The sequence below is a fragment of the Hyaena hyaena genome, unplaced genomic scaffold (genome assembly GCF_003009895.1).
Source record: "Hyaena hyaena isolate Hyena2069 unplaced genomic scaffold, ASM300989v1 scaffold_469, whole genome shotgun sequence".
NCBI classification, from domain to species: Eukaryota; Metazoa; Chordata; class Mammalia; order Carnivora; family Hyaenidae; genus Hyaena; species Hyaena hyaena.
Window position 1 is genome coordinate 370,399 of NW_024081103.1, and position 23,491 is coordinate 393,889.

A 23,491-nucleotide genomic window follows, 5' to 3' on the forward strand; every position below is an offset into this window, starting at 1 on the left:
CCAGTGCTTCCAGTATGTTTACTATTTCCTATCGTGGATGCTCATCAGAAAATCTTGACATTCCTAAAACCCTGTTTCTGTAATTTTAAAAAGCAACCTTGAAGCTCAATGAATGAATCTGTGCAACAGGTTGGATGAATGGTCTTTTCTAATGGGATTTTTCTACCAAATTCTAGCTACCCTTATAGCCCGTTATAATAAAGAGAAGACTCAGGAGTTTAGAAGATTACATTCTGGGCATAGTACTTCTAAGGTAAGTATAAAACAATATTAGGGAAGGCAAACATAAACAGAAGAGTTCTAGGAAGCATAAGCTAAATCCGAGCAATCTTTGCTTTCTAAACAGATGTTTACAGAGGCATGACAATTCTCTCAAACAACCTGAAAACTAACTGCCTAAGTGTAAGACCTACAAAAGTTCTGACTGAGATAGCATTAGACTTTCTAGTGAACATGTGATGGCATTATTGCTTCCACAGTGCTCTTGGAAAGATACATCTTATTGATGTCCAAGCAAAATAGCTGTTGGTTGTTCTGTCAGCTTTTCTGAGAACTGGGCTAATTGACACAATGGATTTATTAATTCAAGTTATATTGCATATGAAAAGTAAAAGGGAAAAAGGAACTCTTCTGAGAAAATAAAAACAAAACCAAGACAGAGTCTCCCCAAATCAGTCATTTGCTGATTTCCAATCAAGAGTAAAGGGAAGAATCCGGGCCCCTGGGTGGCTCAGTCAGTGGAGTGTCTGACTCCTGATCTCAGGATTGTGGGTTCAGGCCCCACACTGGGCATAGAGATTACTTAAAAATAAAATCTTAAAAAAAAAAATCAAAGGAAAGAATCAAAGAGAAAGAACAAAGGGAAAAAGGATGGGGGGTGGTAAGAACAGAAGAGTAGCTACCATTAGGGTAACATTGTTTGCAAATGTTCCTTTGGGAGCAAATCCATCTAGTTTGATAAGAATATAAATGATAGCACTATACCAGACATACCCATAGTCAATTAAAAGATAGTTGTCTGAGGGGCGCCTGGGTAGCTCAGTAGGCTAAGTATCCAAATTCAAGTCAGGCCATGATCTCACGGTTTGAAAGTTCAGGCCCCGTATAGGGCTCTGTGTTAACGGCTCAGAGCCTAGAGCCTGCTTGGATTCAACATCTCCATCCCTCTCTGACCCTCCCTCACTTGTGCTCTGTCTCTCTGTCTCTCTCAAAATAAATAAATATTTTTTTAAAAAGATAGTTGCTTGAGTTCACCTATAAATCAAGTGAAGTTTATGACTTGCTCAAGGCAGAGTCCACAGGGTCAGAGTCCAAATCATTAGGCTCAAAAAAAAAAAAAAAAAAAAAAAAGCCAAAACTAGCTGTTCATGGTCTCATTTCCCAGATGTTCCAGTCCAATAAAATCCATCTATGTCATTGATATGGAAAACAAACAATTCTTGTTTATAAGAAAAAATTTTAACCTTCCCCAAACCAGAAGAGGGTAGAGGTGAGGGAAAATAATGCAACACACACTTAGAAATATAGAATTTATTTATATTCACTGTAAGACAGTTTCACATTCGGTACACGGTTACCAGAAGAGATAGAACACTCCCAGAGTTTAACATGGCATTATATTGCTATCAAACATTGCTTATACTGCGTCACTTGGGAAACATTTATTGTCTCCTTTAAAAAAATTAAGGCTCAGTTTCCAAAGGGTAATTTTACCACTCATTCTTCTGTTTAAGAAACTGGGAACATCCTGAAATAAACCTCAAAGGGGTGGAGGGTAAGAGGCAGCACACACACCTGGCTCATTCATACTCCCACTGAAGACAAAGTGATTTGTTTGTTGTTAAAGGCTCCTCCTGTTTGAAAATATGTTTTGGTACAAAATCAAACAAATCAGTAAATGGGAGAGGCACTGCGTATAGATCTCTACTGTACACACAAGGAAAACTTAATGCTTTACAACGAGTGGCCAGCTAAAAAGTGTTTATTCAGAATCTGCCTACATATAAAAGTGCACACACAGTAACCTACATTCATCTTTCTTCGGTAAAGCTCACCAAGTAGTATTTTTCTTCTAACACGCTAGTAAAAAAAAAAATTTACATTTGTTTTCAACTCTCAGATCAAGTGGCCACAAATCTGTCCTTTCTCCTAAATCCCATCCTCCATTTTTATTTTCAACCTTGCAGTAGAATATAACCATGGCAGTAACCTTGAACTGATGTGTAATCCCGCTGTTTAAGTGATTGGAGGAGGGGCAGGGTGGGGAGGAGTGAGAAAGCTAATCACAAAAAGAGCTTGGGTGATTTTTTTTGAGAATTACCATACCAACAAGTTCCAAGCACAGTGAGTTCCAAAAGTGTTTTAGAAGCACTTTTTCCAGTACAAATATTTCATTCAATCAGCAATGACATCATCATTTTACAAAAGGCAGAATCTTGTTTAAAGCCAGTAAACTACCGTATAATTCATGCGGCTATTGCTATGACAACAAAAGCCAAAAAGGGCCCCCAATGGGTTCTGCCTCTGGCATAAAGAGGTAGAGACAATCCATCCTACAGAAAAGATTAACAGTAAAAACAAAACAAAACAAAACCAGAAACAGTAAAACAAAACAATAGCCACTCTCTCTCTCACCCCACCCAAAACAACACATTCCATTTCTAGGGGCTAGTTCTGGTAAGCCAAATTTTATCACCAGGGTGGGATTCAGTCCAATTCAAAGAGATCCATTGCCTACAATCATCTTGCTGTAATTCTTCTGCTGCTCTTCCTTAAAGGTGTCCTTCACCTTTGCTCTTTTCAGCCCTCCATCCCTGGAAATAGAAAGGAAATAAATAAAAGCTACTCCCAGCAATGATTAAAAAGCATTTGCTGTCAACACACACCACCGCGTGATGCCATGACACTTAAGTGGCTAGTCAGCAATGGGGGAAAGCACATGGGATTTGAAAGCAGAAAGACCAAGATTTCAGTCTCTGTTCTACCACTCACGAAGTGTGTGTTACTTTGGGGAAGGAACAATCCCTCTGACGCTTAATTAAAATATAGAATAATATCTCCACTCAATTTCCTTTGAGAAGTTAGGGTTGCTAGAGATATCTGGGTGGCTCAGTCTTTTAAGCATCTGACTTAGGCTCAGGTCATGATCTCACTGTCAGTGAGTTCAAGCCCCACGTTGGGCTCTGTGCTGACAGCTCAGAGCCTGGAGCCTGCTTCAGATTCTGTGTCTCCCTTTCTCCCTGCCCCTCCCCTGCTCTCTCTCTGTCTCCCTCTCTGAAAAGGGGTGTCTGGGTGGCTCAGTCTTTGAAGTGTGCTCTCCCCCACTCACACGGTGTCTCTCTCTTTCAACACAATAATCACTGAAAAAAAAATTAAGAAGTTAGTCAATATTTGGACTTTATATATTTTTTTAAATGTTTATTTTTCAGAGAGAGACAGAGTGCAAGTGAGGAGGAGCAGAAAGAGAGAGAGACACACACACACACACACGAGCAGAAAGAGAGACAGAGACACACACACACACACACACACACAGAATCCAAAGCACGCTCCAGGCTTCCAGCTGTCAGCACAGAGCTGGGCGCAGGGCTCAAACTCACAAACCGTGAGATGAGGACTGAAGCCGAAGTCAGATGCTTAACCAACTGAGCCACACAGGTGCCCCTGGACTTTATATTAAAACTAGGATTGTCTGCCTGTCTTTTTCCCCAAGGAAAGCAAAACACTGTTTTCTGTTATCTCATCAACCTATGTCTTACTAGAAAACCCATATGGAAAATTTAAGATACGCTCAAATAATGGGGAGGGTACTGTATATGTATGGGTAAATTCCTTAAAGATAAATGGGTTACTCATTATTCAGAACTAATCTGATGTCTACCAAGTTGTATTTTCCTTCAAAGAACTATATATATTTCGCTCTATATATTTCAAGCATTTATGACCTTCCATATTCCAAAATAGACTCAGAATCAAAACAAACATCAAAATCATAAATTGCATTTAACCAGTAGTTAGTGCCTATGTAAGCAGCATTCATGAATTCAGAGTCTGTGAATCTTTGAACTCTCTCCACGGTGGTGAAAACACAGAGCTGCCTGGGTTATGAGGCCTCCGCATGCCTTTCCTTCTTTGGTCAACACAAAGGAACAACAAACTGTAAGCTCTGAGAGGAGACCTGGACCAGAAGGGCCACGATCTCTCTCCTAATCTAATGTTTTTGATTTTAACTCCAAAGAGTGCATGGACGGTGAACTTGCTTACTTTATACTGTGCCTGTTTAATTTTAACCCAGTTAAACACAAATGTTTACCAAGTGTCTTCTGATGATGATGAATGAATCACAGGTTAGCCCGTGAACTTGGTGCCATGAGGACAGAACTTGACCTACAAATAGACGCCCGCCTGAACCACTGCAGTGTTCTTGCCTCTAGAGTCAAAACCAAGACTCGTTCCACCAGTAAGTCCTCAACTTAAAAAAACAGACTGCGGTCCACACATCTTCCTGGGCTCAGTTGGAGGAAATTTCCATGAAACAGGGTTATAAATTGTTGTTAGCTCCCCCAGAATTATCCCCCAAAGCCTCTTTTATCCAGAAGAACTGCCTCCAACTATTCACAGCATTAATGTAAGTTCTGAATAGTAAGAACTAAGTGGGAGAGGGGGAGGCAGAAGAAAGGCCATTCTTTCTTTCCTAAGGTCCACACCAAAACTGACAAAAAAGTTAAAAAACATTTGCCCTAGAGCATCCTGACATCATTTGGATGCAACAGTAAACGCACACGGCTCTGAGCACCCCAACTGTGACTTGCCCCGGTAGAGACTTTAAAGCTTTACGCAGTTCCCCTTTGCAATGGCACCAGATCTGAGTTCCTAAGGATAGCAGCGACCATATATAAAAACCTGTTTAAGGTGATACAACTGAGTTCTCATTTAATCTAAGGAAAAAAACCATGTCCACATATTAATTCATACTCAGTGTGTGAATAACAGATACTCCTGGAAAGGCAGGGAGACTTGGAAATGGCCCGATAAGAGGAAATTGAAAAATTCTGAGAATCTGACAGATTTTCTTTAAGCCAATCCAATTGGGATCTGTCCTGTGGCTGACTTCCTTAGACTGTTATATTTCAAGGCTTTCTTCCTTTCTTTGGTATATCTGAAGCTCCTGATCCCAATTTCCCAGATTTTCATATGGCTTTAAGGCACCAGCAGGGCTTTGATGTCAGGTGAGAGGAAGCAGACTAAAGAACTGAAAACAGGGGCCCCTGGGTGGCTTAGTCTGTTAAGCGTCTGACTTTGCCTCAGGTCTTGATCTCACAGTCTGTGAATTTGAGCCCCGTGTCAGGCTCTGTGCTGACAGCTTAGAGCCTGAAGCCTGCTTCGGATTCTGTGTCTCCCTCTCTCTCTGCCCCTCCCTGTTCTAGCTCTCTCGCTCTCAAAAATTAAATAAACATTAAAAAAAAAAAAAACTGAAAACAATGAGGAAAGAGGAAGCCAGATCCAGGGTGAACTTGGATTCACTAGGGCGTTGATAAACTAAGACATGTGTAAGCCTGTCGTTTCATGGTATTATGACGTCTGTAATTTAGTTTCACCTACTTCAGCTGAGGTAGTGTGATACAAATGTTAGTTTTAACCTATCTTGACCCTAGTCCTGACCTTAGGGTCAGTCAAGTTGCCCTAAATCAAGAACTCCTACTCTGGAGATGATCAGCCAGGCACTGAATTAGGCCACCCTCCATAGGTACCCCTATTATAAGGTATCAGCCATCTTTGTCTCCCATCAACTCCCCAACCTTTGTTAATTCACACAATGAATTTTAGAAATGGGTTTTCACTACAGAAATGATTGGCTTCCTTAATTAGCATAACACGCCAGAAACAGGTTTCTTGGGTGAAACTGTTTGTACTCCAGATATATGAATGGATAAAATAGTCTAGAGGATTCCCCACCTTTGAATAAAGGAGTGAATAAAGCCCCTATTTGAATAAAGCCCCTATTCCAGAGGCTTAATTCCTAAGCAGTCCTGGGTCCATCCCTCTGCAGGTTCAAAGGCTCTTGGCTGAACTGACTGCCTGATGCAGTCAAATCCTGCTCCTAGAACATAACTGTAATTACCTTAAGTGAACTTTTCATGCAAAGTGTTTTTCAAAACACCAAAAATGATCAACAGAGGGACTTTATTAAACTTACAGGATTTGAAGTATCAACTGTTTTGGTTTTTTAATTTTTTATTTCGAGAGAGAGAGAGAGAGAGAGAGGCAAGGCAGAAGGAGGGGCAGGATAGAGAGAAAAGAGAATATCTGTCAGCACAGAGCCCAACGCAGGGTTCAGACTCACGAACCGTGAGATCATGACCTGAGACCAAATCAAGAGTGGACGCTTAACCAACTGAACCACCCAGGTGCCCCGAAGTATGAATTGTTTTGTGCAAGCCTGCTAACATAATGTCTGTGTGTGTGAGAATTTAATCTCCTATAATAATCTAGGTATATAGTTAACCCTCACTGACACAGACTAAATGTTTATGCGCCCTCCCCCATTCATATATTGAAGCCCTAACCTCCAATATGATGGTATTTAGAGAAGGGACCTTTTGGAGGTAATTAGGTTTAGATGAGGTCAGAAGAGTGGCCACTAATCCTCAAGATAGGATTAGTGTCCATATAAGAAGAGACACCTGTGAGCTTGCTCGCTTCTCTCTCCCCATACTCCTACGAAGAAGAGATTGTGTGAATGCAAGGCAAGAAGGCGGCCATTTGCCAGCCCAAAGGGAGAGACAGCTCTCACCAGAGACTGACCTTGTTGGCACCCTGTTCTCAGATTTCCAGCCTTCAGAACTGTGAGAAATAAATTTCTTGTTTTTTAAGCCACCCCGTGTATGGTAGTTTGTCATGACAGTGAAAGCAGACTAATATACTCCCCTACACTCAACCTTCCTCAAACAAACAAACAAATCTGAAGTTTCCATAACTATTCACTGATTCCCTTGCAAGCTTTTAAGTTTTTTCTAATACAGTTATAGCTACTGTTAAATACGAACAAGCCTATAAGTTGCCCCTTTGCTCCCTGGGTCCATTCCCAACCCCCAATCTAGTCTCACATTCTTCTTCAGTAGAAGAACACTACTAAGTCTTAACTAGATACAAGACCATCCAGAACAAAGTGGCATTCTCCAGCCTTCTTTGCAGCTGCTGTCACAGAACTTGAGTTCTAGCCAATGGATACAAATGGAAGTGGCATGTCCAACTTATAATGTTAATAATGAGAGGGGTGTGTCCTTGTTTTAAGCCTTCCCTACTGGCCATTTTCTCGACACATGGAGTAGCCTTATAGACATCAGCTTGGACCCTCAAGTAGAAGCACATTGAGGACGGAAGAATAAAGAATGACCTGTTATACCAGCCTGCACTGTCGGTGTTTAAGCAAGAGGGATAAACTTCTACCTTTTTTAAGCCACTGGTATTTAAGTAAACCACTCTTTCAGCTAAACCTCTGGCTAGCTAGCACAATAAATGACATTATAAATGCAATTGGCAGGGGGATGGGGGGGCGCCTGGGTGGTTGAGTGTCCAACTCTTGATTTCAGCTCAGGTTATAATCCCAGGGGCGTGAGACTGAGCCCCATGTTGGGCTAAGCACCGGGCATGGAGCCTGTATAAGACACTCTCTCTCTCCTTCTGTCCCTCTCCCCCACTCGCTCGCTCTCTTCTCTCTCTCTCTCTCTCTCAAAACAAACTTTTAAAAATAGATAAATAATGAAAAATATAAGTGATTTTTTAATTTAAAAAAATGATAGTACTTCTGAAAAATTTCTTACCAGGGAAGCTCAGTCAATCCTCCTTGCACAGCAATAGCAGACTTAACCCTGTTAGCAAACTGGACAGCATCTTCTCCTTCCTGGGAAAAAGAAAATTACAGGTACATCCTGGGAATGGAACTTAAAATCATTCTTGAATTATCCACCTAATCATTTAGATTTGTTTTAAAATGTAAGATTCACCTTTTAGCTCAGTTCTGTTCTCAGTCATAGCAAATAGATATCATTTGGTCTACCAAGAAACTGCAGTGCCCTAATGTTTAATTTTTATCATGTATATGTATTAATTTTCCTCTTTATTAGTCTTACCAATATGTAACATTCCATAATATCGTAGGGTTCGCTAAACCAACAGCAAGTATGAAAACTGTTATGGAAAAGGGTTTCTGAATATAAAATAGCTTGACTTGAAGACCGCTAAATACATTTCGTTTTAAATGACTCATGTTCTAAAGAAAGCAGAAAGGAAGCCCAGCTCTCGCTACTGTGAGGAAGGGAGGCACCCAGGTTTTCAGGGAAAAGTGTTCTCCCCTTGATGTGACTGGATAAAGCACCAAAGGCCAGTTGTTATCTGTGGATACCTCTCTGGTCATGGGGGGCATGTACCACACGTCACACACGATGGCCCAGCTGGTCATCATTCGAAGCAGGTAGCTCACCATGTTGTATTTACTACTGTTCCAAAATGCGTCTCCAAACTGAGGGTTATACTGGAAAAAAAAAAAAGTATTGCAGTTATGAACTAAGTGATGGCTTATCCACATCAGTGTTTCCACGGTGACAGGCAGAGCATCTCTACTGGACTCCAAAAGAAAGAGAAGCTACTTTGCTTGATAGAAATGATCAAAAAAGTAAACCAGGCCAGCCAACTCCTCTGATCACAGCCTCGGAGTGCTGCGATAAGAGGGCTATCCACAAAGGTCCTAAATATCTGTCTCCCACTCAACTGAAATTGGGTAAAAGGAGGCACAGTAGCTGTCCTGCTTATTACTGTGTCCTCAGTACTTAATACAATGCCTGGTGCACAGTCCCCTGGTACCCATCTGTATACGTACCAAAAGAGAGAATGATGGAGCAAATAGGGCAAAGTGTAAATAGGTGGTAAATCTGAATAAAAAGTGTATACAAATGGCTTAAGGAAGACCTTATACCCAATAGATCTTTAGAATATGTCAGTTGGCTAAATATCTCTAACAGAATGGCATCACAATAGTTTCACCAAGTAACTTTGTAATTGTGAGACAAATTATGTAACATCTCTGAGATGCAGTTTATAAACTGAGAAAGTTTAACTAAAGTTGTGGTTTCTTTTTTTTTTAAAAAAAAGGTTTTAATGTTTTTTTGTTTTTTTAAATTTTTTTTTTTATGTTTTATTTATTTTTAGGAGAGAGAGAGAGACAGCGTGAGCAGGGGAGGGTCAGAGAGAGAGGGAGTCACAGGCTGAAACAGGCTCCAGGCTCTGAGCTGGCAGTCAGCACAGAGCCCGACGCGGGGCTCGAACCCACAAACTGCGAGATCATGACCTAAGCGAAAGTCGGACGCTTAACCGACTAAGCCACCCAGGCGCCCCAAAGGTTTTAATGTTTTATTTATTTCTGAGAAAGAGACAGTGTGAGCAGGGGAAAGTCAGAGAGAGAGGGAGATAACAGAATCTGAAACAGGCTCCAGGCTCTGAGCTAGCTGTCAGCACAGAGCCCGTCGTGGGGCTCAAACCCACGGATCATGAGATCATGACCTGAGCCAAAGTCAGATGCTTAACCAACTAAGCCACCCAGGCTCCCCTAAAGTTGTGGTTTCCAAACATTCTGGTTTAGCAGCAAATTATACAACCTTTTGTTCAATTACATCTAATGCAGAATCCCAGGATGTAAAACAGATTTGCAAAAAGGAAAAACAGATGTGGAGAAAAGAGAGCCCTGGTGCCCTGCTGGTGGGGATGTAAATCAATACGGCCACTAGAAAAAACAGTATGAGAGCATCCTCAAAAAATCAAAAATTAGAACCACCATAGGATCCAGCAACCTCACTTTTGGGTATGTAGCCAATGGAAATGAAAACAAGATCTTGAAGAGATATCTGCCCTCCCATGTTTACTGCAGCATATCATTCACAGTAGCCAAGATATGGAAACAACCTAAGTGTATGTCAACACACGTATAGATAAAGAAGATGTGAATGTGTGTGTGTGTGTGTGTGTATATATATATATATACATATATATACATATATATATATATACACCTGCCATTTGTGACAACACAGACGGACCTTGAAAGCATTATGCTGAGTTTAATGTACAGCATGGTGAATATAGTTAATAATACTGTATATTGTACACCTTAAATTTACACAACATTCTATGTCATTTATATTCCAATACAGCCGGGGCAGGGGGAAGAGTGTATAAGCGCTCATTATTATTACAAATTTTAACACTGAAGTTATATCGAAATAAAGTTACGAAGTCACTCTCCTTCTGGGGGGCCAGGAGGGGTATCTGTCTTACCTTAATTGCAACTGGATGTATGGTTCCTCCAATTTCAAAGCTTCCCTTTTTAAACATCATGACTGAAGTATTGTTGATGCAAGTCCCTGCCGAGGGGTGAAAAGGGCATGGTGACTATTTTTAAGGTAGTCTTTTAATAATGGTAGACTATTTTAAGGTAGAAATTTAAAAAGGAATTATTTTGATATAAATTAATCTAAATATTAAAATCCTAGCAAAATTAGTTTACTCTCATTTCACAAATCAATTCCTGCTTAAGTAGGTAATGCAACAGTTCTCAGCAAGTTGTTGTTGTTTTTTAATGTTTATTTATTTCTGAGAGAGAGAGAGAGGAGAGAGAGAGAGAGAGAGACAGCATGAGCAGGGGAGGGTCAGAGAGAGAGGGACACACAGAATCCAAAGCAGGCTCCGGGCTCTGAGCTAGCTGCCGGCACAGAGCCCAACGCGGGGCTCGAACCCACTAACCGTGAGATCATGACCTGAGCCGAAGTCGGACACTTAACCGACTGAGCCACCCAGGTGCCCCATTTCTCAGCAAGTTTAAAAACAAACTTTTACTTTGTTATTAAATAACAAACTTCTGCACAACTGGTGACAATTTTAATACTTTAAAATAAGGACCTTTAAAAATTTGTGAATAATACCTATCCAAGTTCATTACCCAGAAATGACTTTTAAGATCAAAAAGGCACCATGTCTTCCATCAAATGTCAAAAGAAAGCAAGGAATTACTGGCTCAGAGAAGACCATCCCTTTCCTATAGGACAGCAGAGATCTGGACTAAGAATGCCACTTCTAGAACAAACCGATGCCTCATATACTTTTGCTGCTGGTTGTTATCAACTATAGCTTGGTAGGCAGTTACCCTTCTTACCTTCAGGAAAGATTAATATGGGTAGTTTTTTCTTATCAGCAATGTGTTCTTTTAGTCTGTGAAGAAAAACAAAGGATCAGAATGCTACCTTTATAAAACAGGGGTGGGAATCCCCTTTGGTCTATGCACTGTACTCGCACAAATATAACCATATAGCAATAAGGAGTGGAAAAATAAGACTTAAGTAAAGGGAAAAACTCAAGTTGGTCCCTTTAGAAAAAGCATAAGGTTACCTGCACTATTTTAATTTCTCTCATTTCAAAGTGAGCAATTTTCAGTGCCTTCTGCCTACTCTTAAAAAAAAGAATGGGAGGCAGTCATGTGACACGAGCTCTGGAGCCCCCATGTCATAAAGTTTGTGCCCTTCTCCATGTACTTTTATTTCCTCATCTGAAAAATGAGAATACTGATCGCTGGACCTGTCTGTCTCATGGCCATTGGGTATAAGAAACTCCTTAAATGAGTCAGGCTCAGCTTTGTAATATGTAATAGAGGTCAGAAAGCTGAGAACGATGAAAATTCTTCCAGGCTTAGGTCCTGTCTCCCCTGCAGCCAGCCTTATATTCCCAGCTGCTCACCAGAAACTGGTAAGAATGAGAGAGAGATTACAGCTGCCCGTGTCCCAATGCTAAATAATCTCAAACTGGGGAATGGTTTCACTCACCTTCAAAAGATTTCAACAAGTACTTTTCATTTTACTCTTAAAAGCATGCCCTACCTTCAAGTTTCTAGAAGCAATAACCAGAGGGCCTTCACTTAAAGGCCTTGGGCAAAAAGCTGTTGTTTCCCAACAAAGGCTTCTGGTAGCTCTTCTCACTCCCAAACCCCAGAGATATGTTGTCTGTTCCCTAAAGAGCATTAGCTCTGTCAGTCTCTTGATGGACTTAAGTGATAACAGACATTCAGCAAACAATCAACCATCTATTTACTCAGAAAACAGTTAATCAATTATTTAACTTTCACAAGTAGTGATTTTTAATTCTGAAAATTCAGTGACTGGACTATACCTAAGTCATAGCAATACAAACATACCGGCCTTCTAATCTCATCCTATATCCCACTATGACTACAGAACTCAAATTTTGCTCTCTTTGCAGGAAGGCCGAGATTTACCAGATTTAAGTCACCCCAAAGGATACTAAGCAATGTCTCTGCTTACCTCTTAGTGACCAGGTGTCGATCCTTCATTTCCGAGCGTTCAAACCAGACGTGTGGACAAGCCTTCACCATGGCTCTCTGAATAATTCCCATCAATCCACCATGAACCTGGCCAACCTAGAAGTACCATGAAGAGAAAAGATTGGCCTTCTGCTACTAACTGAAGTTCTTAGTCTAATCAAAAGACATAAATGGCAGATGTAAGCAAAAAGCATTCTTTGGTAGCACCTTTAAATTTTAAGCTATGTTCCTACGCTAGTAATATTTTAGCTTTAAAAAGTAGAGGTCTTTCGACTTGGTCAGATAAGGGAAATGCAAATTAAAACTACACTGAAATACCGTTTTCTCAATCATCAGACTGACAAGGACTCAAAAGCTTAGCAGTGTACTCGGAGCCAAGACTGTGGAAGATGGTGCTCGTATATTGCCTGGGTTAATAACCATAGAAGAAAATTTGGCAATATCTATCAAAACTACGTATACATTTATCCTTCAACTCAGTAATCCCATTTCTGGGAATTTACCCTGAAGATATACCTCCAACAAGATGAAAAAACATATGCCCAAAGTTTTAATTGTAACTTTATTTGTAATTTCAAGATACTGGAATACCTAGGTATTCAAACATGTAAGTAATCATATGAATAAACTATGGTACATACACACAATAGAGTACCATGCAGCTGGGAAAAGAGAAAGGTTGATCTCTATGATTGATAAGGAGTGATTTCCAGGAGATACCGGTTTTTGGTTTTTTTTAAATTTAACTTTTTTTATTTGAATATAGTTGACACCCAATGGTATCCTAGCTTCAGGTGTATAACATAGTGATTCACCATCTCTATAGGTCATGCTATGCTCACCACTCAGGTGATATCGTTAAGTGAAAAAAGCAAATTGCAAAAAAACAAATAAATACAGTATGCTATCTTTTGTGTAAGATGGAAAGGGAAATATAATATGTTATATTATATATATTCCTACAAAAAGAAAAAAAAAATCCAAAGCAGTGAAGCTGGAAACGTCCAAGTGTCGGAGGCAACGGGGCGGAATGGATAAGGCAGGAAATGACACAATTGCAAGCATGCCTTTGTGGTTTAACACTTAGATGCATGCCGACAATAAACAACAATGGGACTGCTAAACCAAAAGTAAACTGAAACAAATGAATCCAACTGTATTTCGAAGGAATAAAAGAACAAATCTGAAAGAAGGAAAAAAATATCTAAGATGGTATTTGACCAGACACTCTCCATCTTGGGGAAAACTGTAAAATATTCTAATTTTTTTTACAGCATTTGTTTTTGTAGTAAAACAGGTGAAGCAATTCTGAAACAATTCTAGATGTACTGCAGGATTGAGAAAAGAGGTAAATGTGCTGATACTGTTGAGCACCAGGGTATTCACTATGAAAAAAAAGGAGATACAAATATGGATGGGAGGGCAAGGGGGAAGCAAGAAAGAACCCTATGAAGTGCATGAATTCATTGGTACGGACTAAAATTTCAATATTATGTTAGTATTAAAAATAAATATTAATACAAATTAAAAATATAAATAATTTACATACATTTTTATGTAGGGAGACAGTGAGAAAGCCAGTGCTTGATACAGCAAACAGGGCAAAACACTACCAATAGGTAAATGTGAATAAAGGGTATATGGATGTTCTACATCCCATTTTATTATTGCAGTTTCTCTATAACTCAGAAAATATTTCTAAATTTTTTTAAAAAAGTAAGAAGTCTTTGTTTAGGAGGAAAACAGACTTAGCAAAATTCTGAAGCCCTCCATCACAAATGAGTTTTATTCAACTTTTTGTTGACTGGGATACAGAAAGAATATGGTCCCAGAAACACACAATCATAATTAGGCAAGTTGGTTAAAGTGTCTGAGCCTCTGCTGTCTCATCTATAACAAAATCTCAGCCTTAATCCCATTGTATTACAGGGAAGTTCACATATAATGCTTGTGAAAGTGCTTGTCCACATGTGTGCAAGGAATTCTCATATATACCCAGAACTGTACTGGGGACTACCATTGTTAACATACGGGCCCCTGCATGGGCTTTCTGGGAATCCATAAACATCTTGAAATTATGCACAAAATTGTGCTTGAATGATGCACATGTGTGTCATCGTTTTTCTTAAGAAAGGGTACGTAACTGATTCCTAATCTAAAAAAGGTTAAGTACTACCAATTGCCATAAGTCTTTTCCTAGAAGTAGTTAAAGCTTTCTTGCATTTAGAACAAAATCCACAACTTAGAGATTAAAATGTGGTTGCACAGGGCGCCTGGGGTCAGTTAAGCATCTGACTTTGGCTCAGGCCGTGATCTCTCGGTTCCTTAGTTTGAGCCCTGCATCGGGCTCTCTGCTATCAGCACAGAGCCTGCTTCAGATCCTCTGTCTCCCTCCCTCTCCCTCTTTCAAAAATAAATAAACATTTTTAAAAATGTGGTTGCACAAGAGGTTGTATATCTGAACTTATATTTCAGATAAATTAAATATCTGGCAATAAATTGGGAATTGTTACAAAGGCCTTCAGAACCCTCTCAATGACTGAGAAAGGCAATGTGTTATATATATTTGTCTTTCTTGTCTGATCTTCATTAAAAAGTCTGATTTTTTTTTTTTTAATTGTATATGACTCCCTGAAGGAAGACAGAACTAATTGGCTGGTAAGGGATTTGCACAGCTCTAAGGAGAAAGACTTCAACGTCTTTAAGTATTATTGAACATTGCAGGGATTTCTTTAGAAGCAAGATGAAATCAACTTTGTAAAGTCCTATCAAGTTCATGTGTGTCTATATTTCAGTAAGCTAAATTTTTCACTATCCTTTAAAAAAAATTTTTTTTACTATCTATTTTTTTAAAAAATGAATGGGTTGATCCACTTATACATTTTTTTAAAAGATTTTCTTTGTAAGGAATCTTTACACCCAAGGTGGGCCTGGAACTTATAATCCTGAGATCAAGAGTCTCATACTCCACCAACTGAGCCAGCCAGGTGCCCCGAATCTTCTACCACCTTAAATATAATGGCTATTTTCTTTCTTTTTCTTGCCCATATAGTCCTCATTTAATGTACTGCATAACTTAGCTACAGTACTATAACCCAGTCACTCTCTAATATAAAACTTTCTAATTTGTGCCAAAATAAATTAAAAGTTTGAACAATCCACAAAACATGCAATTACTTGAACTATCAATGAGCCGCTCTTACCATAGCATAGCATCCGTCTGTTGTCAAGATCAAAACATCTATTGGGGAAGTATGGTTGGCCACACAAATGCCTCCCTTCTGGGGTCTGTACTGTCTGCAATGACAAACAGTGGTAAACACTATATCCTGGAAAAGAGTCACTATTTTGCAGCATGTAGAGATTCATCCTATTTTACTTTAAAAAGTACATTAAAAATACAGTTTCATAGTATATGGGCCCGTCGTAAACAGGTTATCTCTAGGCAGTATGATGGGAGTGGGGTAAGAGTACTGGAGAAGGGGCCCATGACTTGCCCCATATATATATTTAGATTGTTTTTTGTAATGATCCTTTTATAATGAAAAAGTAATTTTAAAATACTAGTTTGAATTACAAAGATTCCACAACTTTAGTACTGTGATATGTAAGTTTCACATAGTTTATCTTAAGTATTTTCATATTATTCTGCTCTTTAAAAGCATCACTTTTAGTAGTTTCACAATGACCCAAAGAGTAAATTTATTAAAGTTTCCTCCCTCTTCTCCTCCTAAAGCAGAGGCTGGTAAGCTTCTCCTATTGAGGGCCAGAAAATAAATATTTTAGGTTTTGCAAGCCAGCCAGTCCCTGTCAAAACTACTGGATTCTGCTGTTTGGGCACAAAGGCAGACACAGGCAATATATAAATGGATAAGCATGGCAGTGTTTCGATAAAACTTTATTACAAAAAACAGATGGCAGGCCACATTTGGCCTCCAGGCCCATAGTTTGCTGGCCTTTGTCTTAAAGTTCAACCAGTATTTGACACTAACGAAGCAAAGTAGCTTTTGCTGGCCCTATACAAAGAAGAAAGGGAACCAAATGCATAACAACTTTAGCATGTTCTCTTTAAAATTAGAAGTAATTTTATATATAATAAGTTATGAACTCTATGTAATTAAAGCAACTTTTCTGTAGATAGTATCTCTTCTGATCACAGTTCTATCAAAGCATTTTCTTCTACTTTTCACCCCAAAACTCACAGCTCAATGACAAAATCATGTAATTTTAGAAAGTTAAGGGGTCTCTTAATGTTGGTAACACATGGTAAAGCCAAATGAGAAAATGTTTCCCTTCTAAAAATGAGACAGAAAGACCCAGTCAGCAAAAAAAAAAAAAAAAAAAGAAAGAAAAGAAAAGAGAGAGGCTTGTTCTAGAACTTTTAAAATAATGAGGTTAAACATAAAAAAATGAAATTAAGTTAACAGAAAAGTAATTGAAACAATCCAAATTATTACAGTCAGCTAACAACTTCAGTTAGCTACCACCACCCTCTACAGTCAGGGGTGAGGGAAGCAAAGTGTGGGTGTTCTGTCTCAAGACTCAGTTACGGAACCTCAGAAGCGGCAGCACTGAGACTAGAAACCAGGCCTCAAGACTCAGAGGCCAGCCCTCCTTTCTCCACATTACAGGCCTGTCAACTTCATCACTTTATATACATATCAACAGACCCAGTTCAAACCCCGACGTGGCCGTGTGCCAGCCATGTGACCCTAGACAACCAATCCCAGGGCTCCCAGCTCTTCACCTGTAAAACAGGACACCAGTGCCTCTCTCACAGGATGACCCGTGACAAGCTCGGGCCTGGCTGCACACCATAAATGCCCAATTGTTATTTTAATGTTTTTTTGTTATTTTTTTGAGAGGTGGGTGAGGAGGAACAGAGAGCCTTATGTGAGGCTCAAATTCATGAACCGTGAGATCATGACCTGAGCCAAAGTCAGACCCTTAACTGACTGAGCCACCCACGTGCCCCTGCCCAATTATCAGGTGTCAACACATGTTTATTATTATGTTCCCTCTGCAAATGGATGGCTTCTTAAAAGTTTTTTGGGCAATGGGGCGCCTGGGTGGCTTAGTCGGTCAAGCGTCCGACTTTCGCTTAGGTCATGATCTCGCGGTTCGTGGGTTCGAGCCTCGCGGCGGGCTCTGTGCCGACTGCCAGCTCAGAGCCTGGAGCCTGTTTCAGTCTGTGACTCCCTCTCTCTCTGACCCTCCCTGCTCACGCTGTCTCTCTCTCTCTCTCTCTCCTAGAAATAAATAAAACATTAAAAAAAAAAATTTAAAAAAAAAAAAAAGTTTTTTGGGCAAAACTGTTATGTCTGTGACACTCTAAGCAGCAGGAATGACCATACTGGAAGGACTCTCATTTCACATGCTTCCTCCACCCACTACTGTCAGTCACAGGCTGGACTTGCAGAATAGAAAGGCGGAAGGAAGCCAGCAAACACACTCACTTGTTATGGTAACGAATGGTACCAGAGAGGGCTCGCACACAGATCCGGCAGCAAGTCAGGTGAACCAGTTCACTCAGCCAGTTTTTGAGGCTGAAAGAAAGAGAACACATTTTATGGTGCAGTTCTGGGCACTCCTAAGAAACAATACAATAAAAGCTTCCATGTGCCCCTTCACAGCAGCATACTGTGTTCAGAAACACAAGCACAGTTCGATTCTTAAAGTCTCGCTGACCCATTAAGACAAAACTCTCAGGGAAAATGGCTCCCACCCTACTTGACTATCATGATAAATGCCTGACCAAGATAAGCTGAAAATTCTCTAGTCTCAGCCTGATGAGCCTGACCAGAGGATAACACTCTCGTGGTTTCCTTGAGTCCCTCATTCTATTTTCTTCATTTCCCTTTTGAGAAACAATTTCTTACAATTTATGTGAAAGTGTGATGGCAAATCTGATGAAGACTGTGAATACGAAGTAAGCAAAATTTTAATAAGTGTGACATGGCCATGAATGTGACGCAATACATAGGAATCAAATATTTGCATTTTTTGGTGTGTGGATAAGGCCAAGAAAAGGGATAGTCCTACTTATGGTTGAGTGGAAGCAAACATTTCACCTGCCATCTGGAAGCTGCCCGACTAGTGTAGTTCCCAAAACCAACAAACTGATCCCAATGAAAGCCAAGGTAACCCTGCAAAAGAAAAGAGAAGGTAACACGAAAGTTAGTTGAATAGTAGCGCTTAAGGGGAATAACCTAAATGTTCATAAGTAATGAAATTGTAAATAAGTCGTGAAACACTTATGGCACTGCCATTAAAAAGAATCGGGTAAATCTATAGGATCTGACATAGGGGGATGGTCCTTGGTACTTTTGAGAGAAACAAAGAAAAATTAGTGCTAAAATAATACGTAGAGTATGATAACCGTTTTCAAAATAACAGCAAGCATATAACTAGTTGATAGATGCACAGAGGAGGCCTGGAAATTTATTTGTAAAACTAGCAAAGTCAATCTATATAATCACCAAAGGGTTAAGTGGGCTAGTGAAGAGGTTAAATTTAAAAGCTTGCCCTTTTGCTTTTTGGGATTATTTTAATTTTTAAAAATATATTCATATTATCAAACTAAACTAAACTAAAAAGTTTTATATTGTATAACGGAGTCACGTCAGGTTGAAAGGAGCTATCCTGTTTTGTTCAGGATACATTGGTGGGCATAGTATGGTTATAAAAGAAAATATTTTCCAAAGGTCTAAGAATAACTTGGTTTCCTGTGTTTTCTCATGATGGAGGGACATATAATTCAAATTTTTCTCAAGGGAATTTAAAATTTATAGCAAATAACAAGAAAAGCTCTTTCATAATAACACCAAATTATATCACCATGTAGAAACCCTTTAATGCACATCTTTGTCCCTTTGCATGGTCCTGGTAACTCAGAAGTTAGTAACAAAGTGACTAACAATACCTCTAATCAACACAAGGACACTTCCTCATTTTTGAAAAGTGCTTTTAATATATATGCTAAAAACTTCAGAAAGAGAAGAGTCATTTTTAGAGACGTGAGTAGAATTAACCCAAAAAGAAAAGATTGACACTCAAAATCTTTCAAAATAAGGGGAGGGGCTGCCTTATAAACACCTTCTTAAGGTGTTAAACCTTATGGAAGTCTTGATTTAAGACCTTTTGACAGAACAATTTGAAGGTCAGATTCTGTTTTCTTTCGATGCCATATTTTCATGCTGGCCACTAATGCAATAACTAAATCACTGTTTAATCTCATCCATCAATTTTGCAAAAGTTTTAAAATAATGTTTTGCTAGCCTGCTGTAATGACAATCATTTGTTCCTACACATTAAATCAGAAGGGCCTTACATTTTAACATGTTTCACAACTGGGTTCGAAACTATTGAAAACTTTTATTTGCTAGATGAACAGGCCAAAAAATTCTGTTTTCCAGTTTAAGTGAGCCAACAGGAGAATTCTCATAGATGACACAAGTTTTCAGCCACAATTTGTTTTTTTATAAGAGTTTTGCCGAGATACAATTTACATATCATACAATTTACACCTTAAAAGCGTTCAATGGTTTGGGGCATATTCACAGAGTTGTGCAACCATCAACACAATCAATTTTAGCACAGTCTGCTTTTTGGGTGTTCACTTTGTAGGAACAGCTCATTTTATAAAGCATTTTCAGAGCAATCCTTTCACACTGAAGAGTCTGTACCAAGAGTAGGACCTCACTTCTGCCATTGGGTGCTTACGTTACTGGACTATCCTACATCTGTGGTTTCTTCCCAATAATCTTTTACATTAGTTCTTTAGTTTGTGAGTGTTACTTAAATCTAACTATATAACAGAATCATAATACCATTTGCTGGCACCCCCAGCAGCTAAAAGCTAACCAACAAAGGAGGGCATCTCAAACACTCTGTGGCAAAATCCTCACTCTCTTGTCACGTTGCCTTGGATACGGTGCCTGACTCATGGGCCAAGTGGAGATAGAAGAGTTAATCTATATACTCAACTTTACTGAAGTTTCATTCCTTTTTAAGAATAAGAACAATTGTGGGGTGCCTGGGTGGCTTAGTCGGTTAAGCGTCTGACTTTCGCTTAGGTCATGATCTCGCGGTTCGTGGGTTCGAGCCCCGCGTCGGGCTCTGTGCTGACTGTCAGCTCAGAGCCTGGAGCCTGTTTCAGAGTCTGTGACTCCCTCTCTCTCTGACCCTCCCCTGCTCACGCTGTCTCTCTCTCTCTCTCCTAGAAATAAATAAAACATTAAAAAAAAAAAAAGAATAAGAACAATTGAATAGGGGTGCCTGGGTGGATCCGTCGGTTAAACGTCCAACTTCGGTTCAGGTCATGATCTTGTGGTTGTGTGAGTTCGAGCCCCGCATCGGGCTCTGTGCTGACAGCTCAGAACCTGGAGCCTGCTTTGGATTCTGTGTCTCCCTTCCCTTTTTCTCTCCCCCTCCCCTACGCAGGCTCTGTCTTACTCTGTCTCTCAAAAATAAGTAAATGTTAAAAATTTTTAAAGAAAAGTAATAAAAACAGAATGAATGGAAGCTCTAATTATAAATAGACTAGACATCTCTAACAAATAAAAGCTCAGATAGTTCCTTCATGCATACATGAATGCCAGTTTGGGAACACTGGCTTAAGATTCAAGGAAAAGTAGATGTGAAACCCTAAATTTTCACTTTGCTATCACCACTGAAATGATTCCCAAAAGAAAAACCATGCCCCAACTGGCAACATAGGCGCGCACACACACACACACACACACACACACACACACACAACCACAGAAAGAGCTTAGAAATGTGCCTTTGCCTATACTTAAGCAATCTCTTCGCTTGTAATAGACCTAAATGAGGCAAGTATAGGCTGCCCGAGGGATGGCAAAAAGATTTCAACTCATGTGCCCATTTAAGGTGGCGGTAGCAACTGCCTGGAAAGCTCTATTGAGAGGATGCCAAAGCTGTGTCAAGGAAAGTAAACAAGACAGTCAATAGCAATATTGTGCCTGGTACACGTGCCTACTGCCTGCCATCACATTGCTGAACACACCCTGGCCACTTGTGCTTCTTCCCACTGTGCAGTGTCCCTTCTGCTAATCTTAGGTTCCACACTGTGGCTCCACAGTAAATTGGACATGAAGATCTCTCTTCCTCAGTCAGCATTCAAACTTAGAACCAGAAGGGGACACAGGTGGGGAACTTTTAATAAGAAAAGTGAGGGCACCTGGGTGGCCCAGTTGGCTAAGCTTCCAACCCTTGATTTTGGCTCAAATCATGATTTCAGGGTTCGTGGGTTCAAGTTCTGTGCTGACCGCATGGAGCCTGCTTGGGATTCTCTCTCCCTCTCTCTCTGCCCTCCCCCCTCAAAAAAGAAGGGGAGGAAGGGAGGAAGGGAGAGAGGAAGAAAGATAGGGAGGGAGGGAGGGAGGAAGGGAAGAAGGAAGGAAGGAAGGAAGGAAGGAAGGAAGGAAGGAAGGAAGGAAGGAAGGAAGGAAGGGAAGTGAGTAATCATAATGGAACTGGATGGAACAAATTCAGTCTTCCGAATGGCTCTCTCCCATGTGGTAACCACTCTCAGACATCTTTTTCTCTCCTGGGCAACTGTGAACTGCTACAGAAAGGCAGTTATAGTTTGGTTGACACTAGTGAATGCAAAACTATAAATCCTCTCTCTTCTTTTTTCTACTTCCCTTTTCCATCCATCCTCAAATTATTTCAAACAGAAAGAACAACATGGATCCAGATCGATACGTAGTAGATTCTGAATAACACCTTCATTTGGGAAAAAATGTGAAAGGAAAATAGATACATAAAATGTTTCTGTGGAGGTCACACTTGGTGGTGTTTTGCAGGGGCAAAGGGGTGGGCTTAGTGCCATAATACTCTCATGGGACCATTATATACGTGATTTAAAAAGAAAGCCGAACCAATTACACCATCAAATTCTGGCGCAGGAGACATACCTCAGGGGTAGTAGGACACAGTAGCGTACTATGACGCCCAGCACCCACACCATGGTGAGCCGCAGACTGATGTAATGGAAATTTACATTGGTCCTCGTGAGGAGATTCCATGACACTAGCTCCTCTGAGGAGAACCTCTGGGTCACTTCATCTTCCACAATGGCTTCCAAGCCCTTCTTGGAGAAATAAAACACGTCAGACAGCTCAAAGTCCCTTCCTCGCAGACCAGAGAGCCCTTTTTCCATGGGTGACTCATCTCTTTGGATAATACCTTAAAAGAAAGCATCAGGACATGAGAAAATGCCATAGGACACGAGAAGTGACCAATGAGGCAACATTGTACAGAAGGCAAGTACACAAACTGAATGGGTAACATGAAGCAGATTTCAAAAATAAAAGACAAGCAACTGTAGGGGAAAAAGGGGTGAAATCACTGAGTCTGCATGAAATGGCCTCTACCGAACGACTTCAATTCACTAGAGAGAAATTTTGGTCCCCACTAGCCTTTTTCTTGCTTCATTTCCTCCCTACATACCTTCAGTGAACAAACTCTCCAGTACAGAACTAGATGGTGTAAAAATAAAACCTTGTTTTCCCCTGATAAAAACCATGAAAACCAAAATGCAGGCAAAGTGGCAAAAGGTATTTAGCACAAATGGCACAAGGCTGATGTTTTTAATATGCAAAAATTATTTAATAAGAAAATCAGTCTCCTGTGAAAAAGTAAGCAAAGTTCATGAACTGAATTCATGGAAACATTAATAGTTAATAAATATATGAAAACCTCTTACTAGCAATCAAAGAAATGTGAATTAGACAACGATTGGCCTATTTGCATCATCAAATCAGCAACAGTTTTGTTTAATGATAAAATTCAATGACAGAAATGATGTAACTCATATTTTCATATTCAGTTTGTGTGAGCCAGAACTAGTGGCCACTTTGTCAAAATCTCTTTGGCACGAAGAGGCTAAAAATAGGTTTGCTGATGATTCAACAATTCTGATTTCTATCTTGAGAAAATCATCAGAAATGTAGGCAAGAGGGGTCACTGTAGCATTTTCCATTATAATCGATCCAGACAATAAGATATAACTCATCTAATAAATACCCTAGTTAATAAATAGTCTAAGGTGAAAAAAGGCAAGATCTAACACTATAGTTCAAT

General features: G+C 39.8%; 1 protein-coding gene across 4 annotated transcripts in view; it reads right to left on the reverse strand.

The window, feature by feature from the left end:
- Positions 1-1,515: 1,515 nt before the first annotated feature.
- GPAT3 (glycerol-3-phosphate acyltransferase 3) overlaps positions 1,516-23,491 on the reverse strand; it is a 58,013-nt gene continuing 36,037 nt past the window's right edge. For 2 of the 4 annotated variants that reach the window (XM_039254005.1, XM_039254004.1), the window contains exons 4-13: positions 22,324-22,594; positions 18,454-18,528; positions 17,839-17,928; positions 15,586-15,679; positions 12,363-12,478; positions 11,204-11,259; positions 10,330-10,415; positions 8,405-8,533; positions 7,824-7,903; positions 1,516-2,813 (exon numbers count right to left, since the gene is read on the reverse strand). In XM_039254005.1, coding sequence (XP_039109936.1) covers positions 2,717-2,813; positions 7,824-7,903; positions 8,405-8,533; positions 10,330-10,415; positions 11,204-11,259; positions 12,363-12,478; positions 15,586-15,679; positions 17,839-17,928; positions 18,454-18,528; positions 22,324-22,594 — 1,094 coding nt within the window. In that variant the 3' untranslated portion in view covers positions 1,516-2,716. The remainder of the gene's footprint in view (positions 2,814-7,823; positions 7,904-8,404; positions 8,534-10,329; positions 10,416-11,203; positions 11,260-12,362; positions 12,479-15,585; positions 15,680-17,838; positions 17,929-18,453; positions 18,529-22,323; positions 22,595-23,491) is intronic. The other 2 variants (XM_039254007.1, XM_039254006.1) reach the window with 2 other exon arrangements.